This window comes from Lampetra planeri, chromosome 5, assembly GCF_965212315.1.
Source record: "Lampetra planeri chromosome 5, kcLamPlan1.2.h2, whole genome shotgun sequence".
Taxonomy (NCBI): Eukaryota; Metazoa; Chordata; class Hyperoartia; order Petromyzontiformes; family Petromyzontidae; genus Lampetra; species Lampetra planeri.
Window position 1 is genome coordinate 14295956 of NC_136111.1, and position 15350 is coordinate 14311305.

The following is a 15350-nucleotide window of genomic DNA, read 5'->3' on the forward strand; positions in this document are numbered from 1 at the left end:
TTATTTGCCATCTGACATGATACGATGAGGTTGACTGATGCAGCCGAGGGACAGGTACAGCCAAGGGATGGCTGCCGACTTGTCAACCATGTTCTATATTCAAATGGACTGATAGTTGCCTTACCATCACTCCACTAAAACTAAGCACCTGACTTGGAATTTTATGTCATCAAATACCACAACCTCAACTTCATGGGTACAAAGGGGCAGTTAAGCAGTGGACATTTCCACACCAGAGCAGTATGCTCTTGACCAGCTCGATTTTGGCAGTTGCAGGTCTCGCTTCGCACCTGTCGATCAGCATTCTTTCATTCAACTGGGTAGAAGTTGCCTGGTCCGTCATTCCACACGGACCTCTTTGAAAGTATACTTGTGCCGGCTTGAAACAGGCTGGATTTCATCAGGCTGGATAGTGCAATCTCACAGATCCTTGAAGAAAACTCCACATTTTCCTTACGCTGTCCAGATTCAGTCCCCATTTGCCTACTTCATGCAACCTGGCAAAGGTGCAGTTGCTTGTAGTGCACCAGTTTCCATTTTCCAAGTCACTAAACCCAACTTAAGTCGCTGAATTTGAGATGCAGACCACCAAAACAAGTGTATTATTATTAAACACTTTAGAAAATTTTACAATGAAAGCATTTATTATACTTCAAAACAATTGTACAATCAATATTAGAGATGCCACCATTCCTCATAACAATTGGTTGATGTTATTTAAACCATATAAGCATTAAGATCAGGGAAAGGGTAAGACCACTACTCATGCAAGGATGAGATCATGGCAAAGATGAATTACACTGTGGAACAAATGTTCTCCTTGAATGTCCACAGTTTTGGTTATGGCTGGGCTAAGGTGTTGCGAGTGGTACTTGGGTGTTTTTTTTATCCTTTATATTAAGTTCACTTGCTTGCTTGCTTGCGTGCTTACGACCGTGCAAATCTTTCGGTCGTTTTTTAACCCACTTCCCGTGATCCAATCGAGCTGACATTTTGCACAGACTCGTTGTGTGTGAGAATTTATTTTCATGAAAATTTGTTTTCCAAAATTTTACACTTTATAGGAAAAAAATATTATATTTAATTACCAATTGCTTAATGGTGGCAGGCAATCATCTGACCCATAGGTGGCAACCATCTTAAGCCAGAGGACGAGAGGACTCTAGCTGCCACGCATATAAAGGATTTATAGTGAAAAACTTTGTTTTTACGGGTTAATTTTTTACTGGTGCTCAGTGATCAGAGTGTTGAAAAAAGGATGTGTTGTGAGGGTATTATTTTAACTGGCTATCTCTGAAGATGATGGTTAGTATTAACAGTATATGTATTACAAGGGTACTATTTGAACTGGTTGTCTATCAGGGTTCCTTTCAACTTTGCTTTCTTGGCTTCAGATTCCATCTGGGGGAGAGAAACAGGGACATACATAAACATGGGGACAACGGTAGACAGACATGGGAACAAAAGCAGGGGATGAAGAAACATAAACAGAAGTCATTTTACTCCCATACCCCCCCCCCCGATTAGTATGGTTGGCTACGTACAGTGCGAAAGAAGTTCAACATACACACTAACATAATTCAAGCTGTATGTACAGGCAGGCAGCTTAGTGCGTCCCCGTAGAACGCATAGTGACATGTATGCTTGTAGAGTCTGTGCCAGTCTATTAATAGAGATCATGTTATCACGTGATATAGTATTCTACGATATTGGAACAAAACATGGAATATAAAAAGCCCATAATATATTCGTATATATTTCCATCAAAGAATCCTCCTGCACAACAGACTTCCAAACAACCCCCTACCAGCATCATGCCAACATGTTTGTACTCGTGTTCATTTGGCAAGTAATGCTTTATCCCCTCCGACCCTTCTCTGTTATTACATGAATTATCATGATTCAGAATCACTATCCAATAATATTACAATAGAAAACCAATACATTTTCATGTAAATTATTCAGAGCATGTACTGTACATAAAATTATTTATTTTTCTCGATAGCTCACTCAACATGTAATATGCCTAGCATGTATTTTTTTTTATAGCCACCATGTTACATCAGGTCATCATATCACGTGACATATATTTTTTATTGCAACAAAAACGTGGGCCTGGTACAATGCGTCACCATTCGATAGACGAGGGGCAAAGAAATAGGCAAGAGTTTCCGAGTGGGACAGAGGGAAGTAAAGGAACATTCTACAAATCAACTCATGTACATGCAGCTTATGTTCATTGGTATCGGCCTCCCTTTGTTCCCAAGTCCGCCTGCTCTTGTCTGCCGAGGGATCTGCCACTCTTTTAGCACTATCCCCGTCTCCCACACCACAGCACCCTCATCCATCCCGCTTATTTTAGAATTCGTAAAGGGGGACCCCCACCTGGTCTTAAATTCCCATTCCTTTCCTTCAAGCTCGTGGCTTAAATGTTTGGTTCCCGCCTGGACAAACAGGGCGTTCTGCCACTGTTTCCAATACGGGGGTTCGTGATATATCCGGTTGGCCAAAATGGTCTTCCTGACTAATATATTAAAGGTTTAGAAAAGTGCATGTTGACGTCTCGATAAAGTGTCCAGCTTTAGGCCCCACAGAGTAGCTTCGATTGATGGGGAGAGTGTTGCCACAAATGTCGTTCAAAAATGGAGCAACCTCCTGGTAGAGTTTTGCAACATCTGTGTATGACCAGAAGGCATGTAGATAGGATTGTACTGTACCAGGGGGGCATCTGGGGAAATCTGGGGAGACCTTCATAAATTTAGCTCTCCTTTAATTGTCATGTAGGTGCCATGTATACATTTATACTGGATAAGCTTTAGTAGCATCGACCTTGGGCCAAATAATATTGCTTGCCAGATTTGAGTCTACTTTTCCAGTGGAACCTCATGGGACAAACTCCTCTTCTAGAGGTTCCAGGTCGCTGATCTGATACAGACCCTTTTCCGCCTAACAGGCAATATACCTCTTAAAGTTTATATTTGGTCCTTGGCACCTTCAACCAGTCTATGATTGGGTACAGAGTTTCGCTTATATTCTTATCAGGGGCTTTTATAAGAGCATCTCTAATTTGGAGGCATCTCAAAAAGTGGTAGGCGAGGAAAAATTCGACCTAAACCTGACAGTACTCCACCATCCCTAGACAGGAGATCCCCAACCCTTTCCAGGCCTGACTTCTTCCAGCTGGGCCACATCATTTCCTTCCCCCCACTTTCAGGGACGGGTTGCTCCAAAGCATGAATCTTCTGTGCAGAGGGGCTGGGAGGGAAATTCTTCTGTCTCTGCAAACCCCCAATGTCAATGAGATCGTACATGGAGCTTTAATCCCTCGAGGTCTATTCCTAGTCAAAGCGAAGGCAAACCCCTCCAGCCAGCAATCACAATACATCTTTTTGCATCATGTTATTGTTTTTCTGTTGTGTTGCTGCCCTTACCATGTCTCCACGTCTCTTATTCATGCCTTTGCGTTCGAGTTGTTTCTCTATGACCTTTGCGTTGCTGGCATAGGAATCGGCAATCTCCCTCTGCGACACACAATATGCACAGCATGCACACAGCACATACAATACAAAAAGCACAAATGTCAAGCTACTGTCATCTTCTTTGTGTCAAACTATTATGTAATTTGTTACCTGAACAAGTTGTTGCATTACAAAATATAATTGTGCAATGTTATGTCATTGTGTTTTTCTATCATGTAATGTGATGAAAATGTTGTCATGTCATCAGGTTATGAATTGTTGTCATGATAGATTATCTTGGTGTAATCCTGTTACCACGTTGCACGTGTCATGTTACTGTTTGAAGCATAAGTGTTTTCAGGTTATCGTATCATTTGGCCAAGTTGCATCACAAGTCTATCGTGTCACTTAATTGTTCAATTGTGCCATTGTGCTGCAGTACACCACTTGCGATGGATTGCTGACATGTATTCTCGACAAGCATGGGGAGGCTGCCTTTGTCCAGCAGTGGATTAATAAAGCTATCAATGAATAAAAGTTGCTGTAGTGTTATGTCATGGTGTCATCCCATTGTGTCACGTGTTGAGGTGTTGTTACTTTGGGTAGTGGTTACATAACTTGCCATCATGCCATACTGAAATGTCACATTATGTTGATAAGTGATGCGCTCTCATGTTACTTTGTTCTGCCGTGTTTAGTTGCATCTCATTGTGTTGTTTGTGATCTTACAGCTTCAATCTCTTCTTCCTCTTCATCTATAGTAGAAACGGTGACTGAACCAAACTTCCCCATGTCCTTCGTGCGACGCGTCATTATGACCTGTAAAACATGACCATGTTACATTGCATGCATATGTCGGCTGCAGATTAAATACAAAACACGACATGACAACTCATCATACACAACAAGTCCTACACATGTAGAACACAAGTGTCATAACCATACATTTCATGCCAGTAGAAATCAAAACCACAAAGGCAAACGAAAAGAGCAGATGATGACATAACCACAAAAGACTACGTTACATACACCGAATAAACACCACAACTTCAGACTGTACACAACAGGCATATGACATAATTGTGCATTACAACCAAATTGTACACTACATGACACAATGTGACCCGACCATGTCAGGTATTGTTCCCACATCATCCAAGTTTTTCTGCATCTCCCTGTGTTTCCATGTATCCCAATATGCTGTGCCTTCTTTGCTGGGAGCAGTGGGACAGTGATCACCCTGTCCTTAGTTTCTCCTAGGATGGCTCGGCCTTAATTAAGTACCTGCTGCAATGGGTAACACCAGTGGTGCTGACCATACAACCCCCTTGAGTGCTCTGCCAGCCTAAATAGCTATTCACTAACAACACTTGCACCAACAGTCTGTATGGCTATAAGCAGAATCTTAGTCTTTTTGTTTATCTGTGTGTGTCTCTGTGTGACCCTATGTGTGTGTGTTGATGGGAGCGGTAGTGTCGCGGTGAGCACGCTGCGTTACAAACCCAGCAACCAAAGTTTGATTCCCGCTCACGGCCAACACCAGTGACGATTATCTGAACCGGTCCTAGGCCTCCCCTAGGTTGACTCAGCCTCAAATGAGTACCTGGTGTGGTGTGTAAACATCGCCGTCGGGGAGACAAAGGCGGCCGAGCGTCGTGTTGGCCACCTACCCTCTTGTGTGCAGTGCCGGCTTTCATAGGTGCTCGCTAACAGCACTTGACCCAACAGTTTGGTAAGGCTATACTGGGGATGTCTTCTTGGACCTAATTGTGTCATTGCATGGGGAGCGGTGTTGCAGTGGTAAGCGCACTATGATACGAACTTCGCGAACTAAGCTTGATTCTTGGCCACTGCAAACATTAGTGGCAAGTCACATATGTACCTATCCTGTCGAATCAGCCTCATACAATTTTCTGTTGAGTGTGTAACCGTTAGTGGGGAGACAAAGGTGGCTAGGAGTAGTGCTGGCTAAATCAGCCCCTATGTATCATGCAGCCCTTAATAGGTACTTGCTAATAGCACTTGGATACACAGGAGATCCTTGTCTTATTATTATTTACGTTTTTATTCGGCGCAGCAGATCCAATAAAGGGCTTCAGAGCATCATCCAGATAAAAAAAAAATCTCTAGTTTATCCAACATATTATAAGTAATTAGTAAGTTTTTAGTTTATTTCTGAATAGAAGAACCTCAGCGGTCACGCACAGTTCTTCAGGAAGATCATTCCAAATCTATGGGCTAAATACCGAAAAATCCCGAGCTCCAAAACTTTGTCAAAAGCATGGCTGACAAGAGGAGCATGGTGTGTGAGGACCTCAAACTCAGACACCACTCACGATGTGTCTCTGTGCCTTCTTGAGCTTGATGCGTGTGTTACACTTTCTCCGTGTATATCCCCATGCACATTTGAGCTTTATGTAAGTGTTCCTGTGAGCCACTGTACCTTCTTTGGCTTGTCAGGGGTCTGCTGCCTGTAGATGTTGATGTCGGTTACACCCTGCCCGGCCTTCGCCACGGCCCCATGCACCATGAACGTTACCGTGGCATCACGTGCCACGTGCTGGTAGCACAAAAGTAGCCCACATCTAGGACACGCATACATACATAGATTGATACAAAACGCTTTAAAAACACAAGATACCCCACAAAGCTTCGCAGACTTTGGAGCAAAAAAACATATACTTTCTGTGCATTACGAAATGAACTGATCCCACATTTATCCGTACAGGCTCTGATGTTTAATCCCTATTCATGTGTGATACAATTAACCTCTCAATATAAGCAAGATTGGCTGCTCACATCGAAAGTGCAGCTGTTCTAACCCATATGTAACGTTGCCATAATTTATATATTTTTGTCACCATATTCTAGCTTTATTGTTTATAAAAGTTGACTTCTTTTTACAACCCGATAAAAAAACTTGTTGCTCTTTAAATGTGCAGTTGGGCAAGGGTGTTTGCCATCTTTTGCCAAGAGCAAAATATATAAATACACTTTGTGAGGATGATGGTCATTGCCTCATTTCACTATGTAACTTTACTTCAAATCACAGCTTACAGAATAATCAAGTCTTTCCTCACTAAAACACCTCACACAATCACTGACATTGATAAAAACAAAACTTACTTTTTGCATTTTTTGCGGAACTGTTTTTCTATTCCCTCCTCCCTGTAACACAAGTTGAAAACAGATATTTAAACAATGCACATTGGGGCTGGCCTCTGCGCCCACTGAGTCCCTTTACCAGCCTATCTCATTGTTTGATGAGGTCAACCCTCTGCTGGGCCGCTCCATCACCTTGCCATGGCTGTTTCATCGGCCCGTGGGCTGCGTTCATGCCCTGCAATGGTCGACCTACTCTTGGCTCCATATGGCCGCCTGGCTACTCAACCTCCTTGGCCTGGCAGCTTTATCGCTACGCCACACCGCCATAGAACTGTACTTCTGCTCTACAGGTGGTCAATCCACCCCTCAGTCTGTGTGGCTGCCTGGCTACTACATCACTCGTCTGCAGAAATTGACTACCACCGTGCTCCAAGCATTTATTTGGGAGTCCACCTGAATGCAAACCGTTTCCCTTCTGGAGACGGTCCTTTCCAGTCTCAGGGGTCTGGCCAACACCCGTCATTGTCCACCAGTGGCCGCTTTCATGAATCCTGCCTCTTGAGAGGTCAACGCCCAAGACACCGTCGCCATGGCCGTGCACGTGGCTGCCGCAGTAGGGGCCGCTCACCTCGCGCTTCCACCTCCTTCGCTCACTCCCCTCCCTCTCCCTCACTTCAAACGCAGTCTCGAATTCTCACTCTGTCTGCAATAAAACTACTGCCACTCTGGATGCCTTCTTTCACCTTGATGCTCTGGTTCTCCATGAAACTTGAATTTCTTATTTGGGATGTTAATTTCAGTTGAGCATTACTGATAATAGAATGCAAAAAGGGGTTACAACATGAAGCGTTTTGACAACTTTCATAAACCCACATACGGACCAGCGTGAAGGATGGTTAAACTCCCACGATCAACGTTGCATGGTAGATTCACACGATTTCACCTTACATGAAGATTTTCAAGAATGCTTCGATCGTTTTAAATGGGGTCTACCTGTACTCTACACTTAAAATGTATCAGTGGGCCATGTTTTCAGGTGCGCACACATGCTTCAGAAACAAGAGATCACTGACAAACGCCAAGCCACTACCAAGGTCCCCATCATCCACACCTCACCTGCGGATGTATGCTGTCTGTTCAGGCTCGATGTTGGAGAATTTGTGTGCATGCTTTGACGAGTCTATGACTCTTGCTCCGTCCCTGCGACGCATCGGGAGCTTTTCCATCTGGCAATCTGAACACGAAGACACAAATACATATATCAAGCTCCTCCATACAACCACTTGTATCAATATTAACCACTAATTGTCACTTTCATTATCGTATATTTCACGCATCATCATAATCACTAACTACCATCCTTCTCATCAACTCATCTCATCATACTTTTGCTCTACAAATAGCTAATTCTTTCTTCAGCGCCTTCGCCCAGGCGCTATATTAATTAACATAAGCTATATTATTATATGTTATCTCTGTTTAAACACACGTGGGGCTCATTCATCGGCAGCCATGAGTGGAAATGTTAAATGTCCACGACAGAGAGCAGTATTTCCAAAGTTCACCCACTGCTGTATAGTCTGACAAATTTGTACAGTATTCATTTTGACAACTATGGAGTCATGAAGGTTTGAGTGGACTCCCAACCTGTATATGAAGTTGAAACCATACAACGCAGTAAAGCACTCTCAATATAGTCGCCCGGCGCTCTGCTCGTCGTTGAGCGTCGCTGATCTGCCCTCCGCTGTTGTTGGTGAGCGACCGCCTCTAACAGCCCAGGTGCAGCGTCCTTCACGAGCCTCCTCGACAGAGGGAGATCTTGACACCACTGGTGTCAGTCATCGGCAAGTCCACTCAGCTCCATATCATCTTGTTCCACATCAGCCCTACTCTTCTCTCGCCCGTGCCGCGCCCGTTTAGCCTCATCTATCCGGCCAAACAGAAGCTGCTTGGGCATGCGGTGGATGAGCATACAAGTTACACCAAAGACAAAGATCCCCCGTATAGCCTTAACAGACTGTTAAGCCAATGCTGTTAGCGAGCACCTATTAAGGCAGCCACGGTACACGAGGGAGTAGGTGGTCAACACCACGACCGACCGCCTTTGTATCCCCAGTGGCGATGTTTACACACCTCACCAGGTACTCATTTGAGGTCAAGTCGACCTAGGAGAGGCCCAAAACGGCTTCCGATAATCGTCACCGGTGTTGGCCTTTAGGAGGGAATCGAATTCGCTACACTACCGCTCCCCACATCTTACATCACCACAGGTGATAACTCTATCGACAAGTAAAGTGTTTTTTTTGTGATAGCATGAAAAAAACAGACGGAGATTTATGGAATTCATCGTGTTGTCGTGAAAGCCAAGACACCTAATGCGCGAGTCCCACGCCGACACCGTACGACACGGAGAGCCCCCCTCCCCCCTAACACCGCACCGATCGCCCCGGGCACAACTCAGGCAACACCGTAGGCTTCGCGCGCGCGGACCAAGGCCCTCAGCCACGTCGTACCGATAATGAGTACCATCTGTCCGCAGAGACAGTAGTAGACCTGCAGTGGCTTCTCGCCCTCGTACTCCTCGCGGTCACGAGTGTCCGAGCAGACAACGCTCCTCGACACGACCTTCGGCATCGCTTGCAGTCGCCGCGTACACCCCCGATGCTGCTTGGAAAGAAATGGCGATTGAAGCCTAAGAATCAAACGCCTTTTGGAGTGACGTCATCGAGATTTTTGGTCTGCGTCACTTGCGTGATGACGTCACTTGCGTGATGACGACACAGCCGCGAGCTCCGACACTTCGGAAATGACGTCACGGAGACGCGTAGCGAGTGTTCGGGCCGCCATCATCAGAAGCCACGTGCTGCTAAACTGATGGGCGTCGATATCATACCGTGTCAACCCATACGGTTTAACCCCGTATTCTTGTACAAGGGAATTGAGTTTTCAGGTCCATGCAGCGTACAGCCGTTTCAATTAGTTTGTGTTTCTTCCTTGTGATCAGGGCCGGAGTAAGGCACGGGCTTTCGGGGCCTCCGCCACCTGGAGGGCCTCCAGGGATTAAGTGAAAAGTTATTTCATTTTTGAATGCTGAATTTTATTTGTTGTTAGCCTTGTAAAAATAAATGTAATTTTTCTTTAACTTTATTCTTTGGTTCTTTCAGTAAAGTCACGTAGAAACGAAATAGAATACGACGTTTCGGTTGCAACACAAGCAACCATCAGGTAAGAATGAATGCTATAACACAGACACGGAAACACAGGTAGACACATGCAGAGAGAGACACAAAAACACACACCAAGACAAACAGAAGGACAACGACTCTGTGCCGAGGCCTTAAATATCATTTAACTTTGTTTTCCTTTTGTAAATATTACTGGGGGCCTCACAGTACCTGTAGCCCCGGCCCTGCTTGTGATGGGTCTTTGTAGGATGGACGTTGAGATTCATAAGGGCACGGGGTGACCAATATGGTCTAAATTGGTCTGTAATAAGGCACTAATAAGGGGTAGACAGGTATGACTGCTGGACATCGATATTCCCCACAGTCCAGTGATAACAATGATGGGACATTTCACACATTTCTGGTGTTCGCGCCATTGTTAAAATCGCGAGGCGATGAAACGCGAAAGACGCTGCTGTGATTCACAGAGTAGGCAGTCGTTTCACTGGAGGGGGCCCCGATGTTGTTCGAATCCAAATTGGGTCATTTTTCAAATCTGCAACTTGATGCGGGCACGCAATGGCCTACTCTTTCTAATAATGCCACGGAATTTTTCACATCCGTCATAAACAATGTTTAAGAAAACCTGTACGCTACTCTCGTTTGGTACATATGTATTATATTAACTCTGGCTGATTAATAGTACTCTATCAATTTATGTTAATTACTTAACTACTTTGCCTGGTATACAGTAAGTCGTGGGTTCGATCCCAACCCTGACGCCTGCTATATATTTTGAGTTTGTGATGTCTCTCTCCCCGTTGTCGCGTGGATTTTTCACTGAGTCCTCCGGTTTTTCCGTTCTACATTTAGAAACGCCTTTAGAGTATTTGGCTTATTTACATTTCCACATGATAAGGCAATTTGTTTAGTTTTTGGCCAGGTCGCTTCTGAAAAAGAGCTATATAACTCAATGGGCCTCACCTGGGATAATAAAAGTTTAGTTTTGTATTATTCTGTATCTGCTCATGCCTATAAATAGCGTGGTGGGAAAAGTCATTAACATTGATAAAACATTTTACCCTTTTATCTGGCAACAAAACTGACACTTTTTTTTATAAGGAGTCATGTTTGCATTGACCACAATACCTGCGGTCGGAATGCAAACAAAAAACACAACTCTGATAGTGTTTGCACTGTCCTTGAAATTGATTGGTCCACACCCGAGACAGCTTTTCTTAGAGCCTAGTCTCACATGGTGTTGGACCAGATGACGCCAAAAGGCGCACAACTCAAAGACAATGCATTTACATTGGTTTTAATAACAAGAATGGGATGTTTATTGGCTAACCATCGAAAAAAGACGGTCACTGCATAGCGTGGTTTAAGATACTCTTCTGTAGCTGGCTGGAACCCTCTTCCGATATTCAAAAGACACTCGCTATGAAGTTTGACATCTAAATTGAAGACATTTCTTTAGAACTGCTTTTTGTGTTTAGTTTATCCTTCCCCCGCACCTCCAATTAGCATGGTTGGTTACATACAGTGCGAAAGAAGTTCAACATACACACCATGTTTAACACGTAGGCTTTCGCGACCAATATCCATAAGAGGATTTTGGGTTAGATCTCATAAATATATAAATGTGTCGTTAAAACCCGCCACCACCCGACACAGCCAACTAGTAAGGGTTGTCATGTAAACAGAACATGCCAATTCGTCACTAGTACAGCACACCGGTGTGTTGGAGAGCCAAGCCACAACATTTACAAACTGAGTACGACGTTTCGCCAGTAATTACAACTAGCTTCATCAGGCGACAGCCAGATTTGTGGAAAAGTCTTACTTATAAACAAAAAGGAGCAGCAATGGGCTCTCCTTTGTCTCCTGTGATAGCAAATTTGTACATGGAAGATTTTGAAACAAAAGCAATAGCTTAGACCACACTAAAACCATCTGCTCTGTTTAGATATGCAAAGATGCACTGAACGCATTTCTAAAGTAGCTGCATTATGATGGCAGGTGATGAGCAGCTGATTTATGGCGTACCATACGGTATTATGGGCAAGTTTATTCTCTCATCCGAAAGTTTGCCCTTTTGTCTGAAATCTCCTCTCATCCGCAGTTAAACCCTCCCATCTGCAATATCACCCTCTTTTCCACAATTTCACCCTCTTATGTAGGCCTCGGCAAGGTAAGGTAATTTACCATTTTTACCGGGTAAAAGAGTAAAGGTAAAGGTGTTGTCATGCCAAGGGGTAAGGTAAAGGGTAGGGTAAAGGTAGCGCGGAAGAATTACCCGGTTGGGTAAAGGTAGCGCTAAGTATTACCCGGTAAATACCTTGTTTGCCGCTCGCTAAAAGCTCCGTGGTGCAGTCCATGGCCTCCATTTAAAATTGGAATAATCGAGAGTATTCTACACTAGCTTTACTACCCGGCTTCGCCCGAGACTTGGATTCTTGTCTTGGATTAATACATGGCCAACGCGGAGGGTGCAGGCACACTGCGTAACCCTATTGTCTGACATTTCACATTCTCATCTGCAATATCACCATTTCCTCCGCGATATCACTCTCATTCGCAATTTTACCCTCTCATCTACATTTACAACCTCTAATCCGCAATATCACCCTCTTATTCAATATTACTATCTGCAATATCACGTTAGAAACTGCCATGTTGATCGTCATTGTCGCAAGTACTTTGCACAGAGCGGTTTGAGTTGATTGGTGGTCAGAATGCATCAGACCTTCACGGCGCGCCACAAAGCACGGGGGTGATGAGCTGACTCATTGATGCACAGAGCGTAGAACGATATGCGAGACTCAATAATGAGTCTGTTGACAGGTGTGCAGGCGGCTCTGTAAGCGAGTCGGACAGTCTCTCAACCAGTTTTCTTCCAAAGACGCTCCAGCCTCCTCCGCGGCCACTTTGCAGTGATTGCCTCCTGTGACAGCCAATTAGTGCGCACTTTCCGCGTTCTCTTTGTGCTTGTTTGGATGGGCACGAGTGCATCAAAAACAGCGGTGATGTAATTTCCTAATTAAGCTGCAAATTAATCTCCCGTCTTTGCAGGAATTAGACACGCCGAGGATGACCGGATCTTCTGAGGGAAAGTATCATGGGCCAGTTGTTCCCAGTCTCCGTTTATTGGTGTGACGGGTGGGTGAATAATCGTTAATGCCACTTTTTTCACATCACGAAACTGTGATGTGAAATACCCACGTCTTCAATTACAATTACTCACGTCGTCGGTCACAGTTACGGCATCGGTAGATGTGAAGATACTTTTCCGAGTGACATGTTGTGCCGCTGACATGCTGGGTTAAAGTATTGATAATCTTGGTGAGATCAATGTTGATTTAACTACAAGAACCAATAGGTCCGGGACAATTGAGATCACCACAGGTGATGCACCCAGAGCCAAGTGACCCACAGTCTTGCAGACCGTAAAGCTCTGAAAAGCATTCCGAGAGTGGTTGAAGACTTTGGTCGATAGATGGCAGTGATCATAAGCCCCCACATGCTGTTTGTTATTTTCACGAGCAGCAGCTCGAATTATGTGATTTTTTTATGAATCGCTTGGGACTTTCACGCAGATGTCTTCATGGTGAATCAGGGGCCGTCCATAAATGACGTCACGCACCTAGGGGGGGGGGGGTCAGACATTTGTGACGATGTGTGACGAAGGGGGGGGGGGGGTTTGAGAAATGTAACGTCACATAAAAATGCGCAACTTTAAATAAATGTAGTGTTGTAATTATGACGAATACACTTCTTTATTAGGCATACGTTTATTGTCTTTCACTACAGGGTCCCTAGCATGAAAGGTATATCGGTCCCTTCACCCGATACCTAGGCGCTATGACCTCCGAACTATACGGGACCTAACTCTGGTCACCCGTTCCCTATCGTCCTCCGGCTGGGACCTAGGGGAGGCTAACTGACCCCGACCTCCTGGTCCGTGGGTCCTGACCACTGGCCTCTCTGAGCTCCAGCCCTTAGAAGGGCTGTAGAGCTTGGGTCCAGGGTCCTATTCTCCAGCCCGGTCTTCTGTCTTCGGCGTGTAGATAACTGAACCAGAGCTTCCTGAGAATAGTGGATGGGTGAGTTGGTGGGTGGGTGAAGGAGTGGTTGAGTAAGTGAATGAGTATGTTGTGACCTGCAGTGTAGGAGTTAAATGAGTGGGTGAGTGATTAGGTTTGTCGGTTGGTATGTGAGTTTCTTGTTGTGAACTACAGTTTGGTGAGTGGGTGCGTGGTTGAGTGAGTGGGTGAGTGTGTTGTGACCTGCATAATGACATTTGGGTGAGTGGGTGGGTGTGTGATTAAGTAAGTGGATGGGTGGGTGAGTAATTGGGTAAGTGGGTGGGTGAGTGAGTGAATGGGTGAGTGGGTTTGTGGGTGGGTGGGTGTGTTTCCTGTTGTGAACTGCAGTTTGGTGAGTGGGTGGGTGAGTGATTAATTTAGTGAGTGGGTGGGTGAGTGATTAATTTAGTGAGTGGGTGACTGGATGAGTTGGTTTGGCGAGTGAGTTTACTGTTTTAACATAAAATTTGGTGAGTGGGTGAGTGTGGGTTAGTAAGTCAGTGATTGAGTCAGGTGGTTGCTTGTAAGGGAGTATAATACAGCGATGCTGTTCTTTGGGGTTTCTCACTTGCAACCGCTTCCCATTGTTGAGCAGTTGTTGTGCAACCTGCTTAGCAGTAACATTTGACACGGCTGGAGGTGTGATGTCACCTCCTAGTTTTCTGACGGTCGCCCAGACATTCTTACTGTTATGTGTCAGATTGGTGTTCAGCGTTGCGGTGAGGTGTGGGAAGCTGTAAGCCCCAGGCTACTGTGCGCTCGCCTCCCATGAACGGGAGGTGAGAAATGGTGGTGGTTACTTATGCCCCCACCCAAGATGAACATAAGTGGAGGAATGCAGGCGACGCCAATGAGTCAGGTGCCATCAATGGCCTCCTGTCGCAAGTGCTAGCTAAAGTGGCCCCTCGGGATATAAAGTCATCCTGTTGGGCGACTTTAATGCCCGAGTAGGTATTGGTGCTGGCACCTGGGCTGGAGTGATTGGAAGGCATAGGCTAGATCAGCTCGGTAACAATGGGAGGAGGCTGCTAGTCTTCTGTGCAGCCCATGGGCATGCAATTACCAACATGCTGTTCCAGCATCGGTACATCCAAACAACATCATGGATGCACACTGGGTCAAAGAAAGAATATCTGATGGACTATTTAGTGACCCATGGTACCTAGGTCTGTCCCGTGACCTGCCAGCGGGCGTTCGACACTTCACATGGCCTTAAAAGTGCATATTGTCTTGCACAAGCGCCGTGGTGACATCACCGCCACTTAGTGAATGGCGTTTTTGTTGTTTGTCCATGAGTGATAGTGCAACGATTAGCGCGCTGGACTACGAACTCAGCAACCCAAGTTCGATTCCTGCTCATGCTCAACAACAGTGACAATTATCTATACCGGTCATGGGCCTCCCGTACCTCGACTCAGTAATAAATGAGTACCTCGTGTGATGTGTAAATGTCGCCACTAGGGAGACAAAAGCGACTAGGCGTGGTGCTGGCCACCCACCCCATCGTATGCTGAACCAGCTTTCATAGGTGCTCA

The 15350-nt window shown here is 45.2% G+C and overlaps 1 protein-coding gene across 1 annotated transcript; it reads right to left on the bottom strand.

Moving 5' to 3' along the window:
- Positions 1 to 625: 625 nt before the first annotated feature.
- STEEP1 (STING1 ER exit protein 1) lies at positions 626 to 9275 on the bottom strand. The gene is made up of 7 exons (XM_078594601.1): positions 9077 to 9275; positions 7680 to 7797; positions 6585 to 6626; positions 5902 to 6043; positions 4188 to 4277; positions 3432 to 3521; positions 626 to 1401 (listed from the first exon to the last, which is right to left on the bottom strand). Exons 1-7 carry the CDS (start codon positions 9195 to 9197, stop codon positions 1339 to 1341), a joined length of 666 nt encoding a protein of 221 aa, XP_078450727.1. The 5' UTR covers positions 9198 to 9275; the 3' UTR covers positions 626 to 1338.
- Positions 9276 to 15350: the final 6075 nt, after the last annotated feature.

What these genes read in the sequence shown, in the direction of transcription:
- STEEP1 (XM_078594601.1), bottom strand. Translation starts at nt 9,197, where the DNA reads ATGCCGAAGGTCGTGTCGAGGAGCGTTGTCTGCTCGGACACTCGTGAC. An exon ending in TTCCGCAAAAAATGCAAAAA is followed by an intron (nt 6,044 to 6,584) that starts GTAAGTTTTGTT and finishes TGCGTGTCCTAG; the next exon opens with ATGTGGGCTACTTTTGTGCT. An exon ending in AGGAAGAAGAGATTGAAGCT is followed by an intron (nt 3,522 to 4,187) that starts GTAAGATCACAA and finishes TGTGTGTCGCAG; the next exon opens with AGGGAGATTGCCGATTCCTA.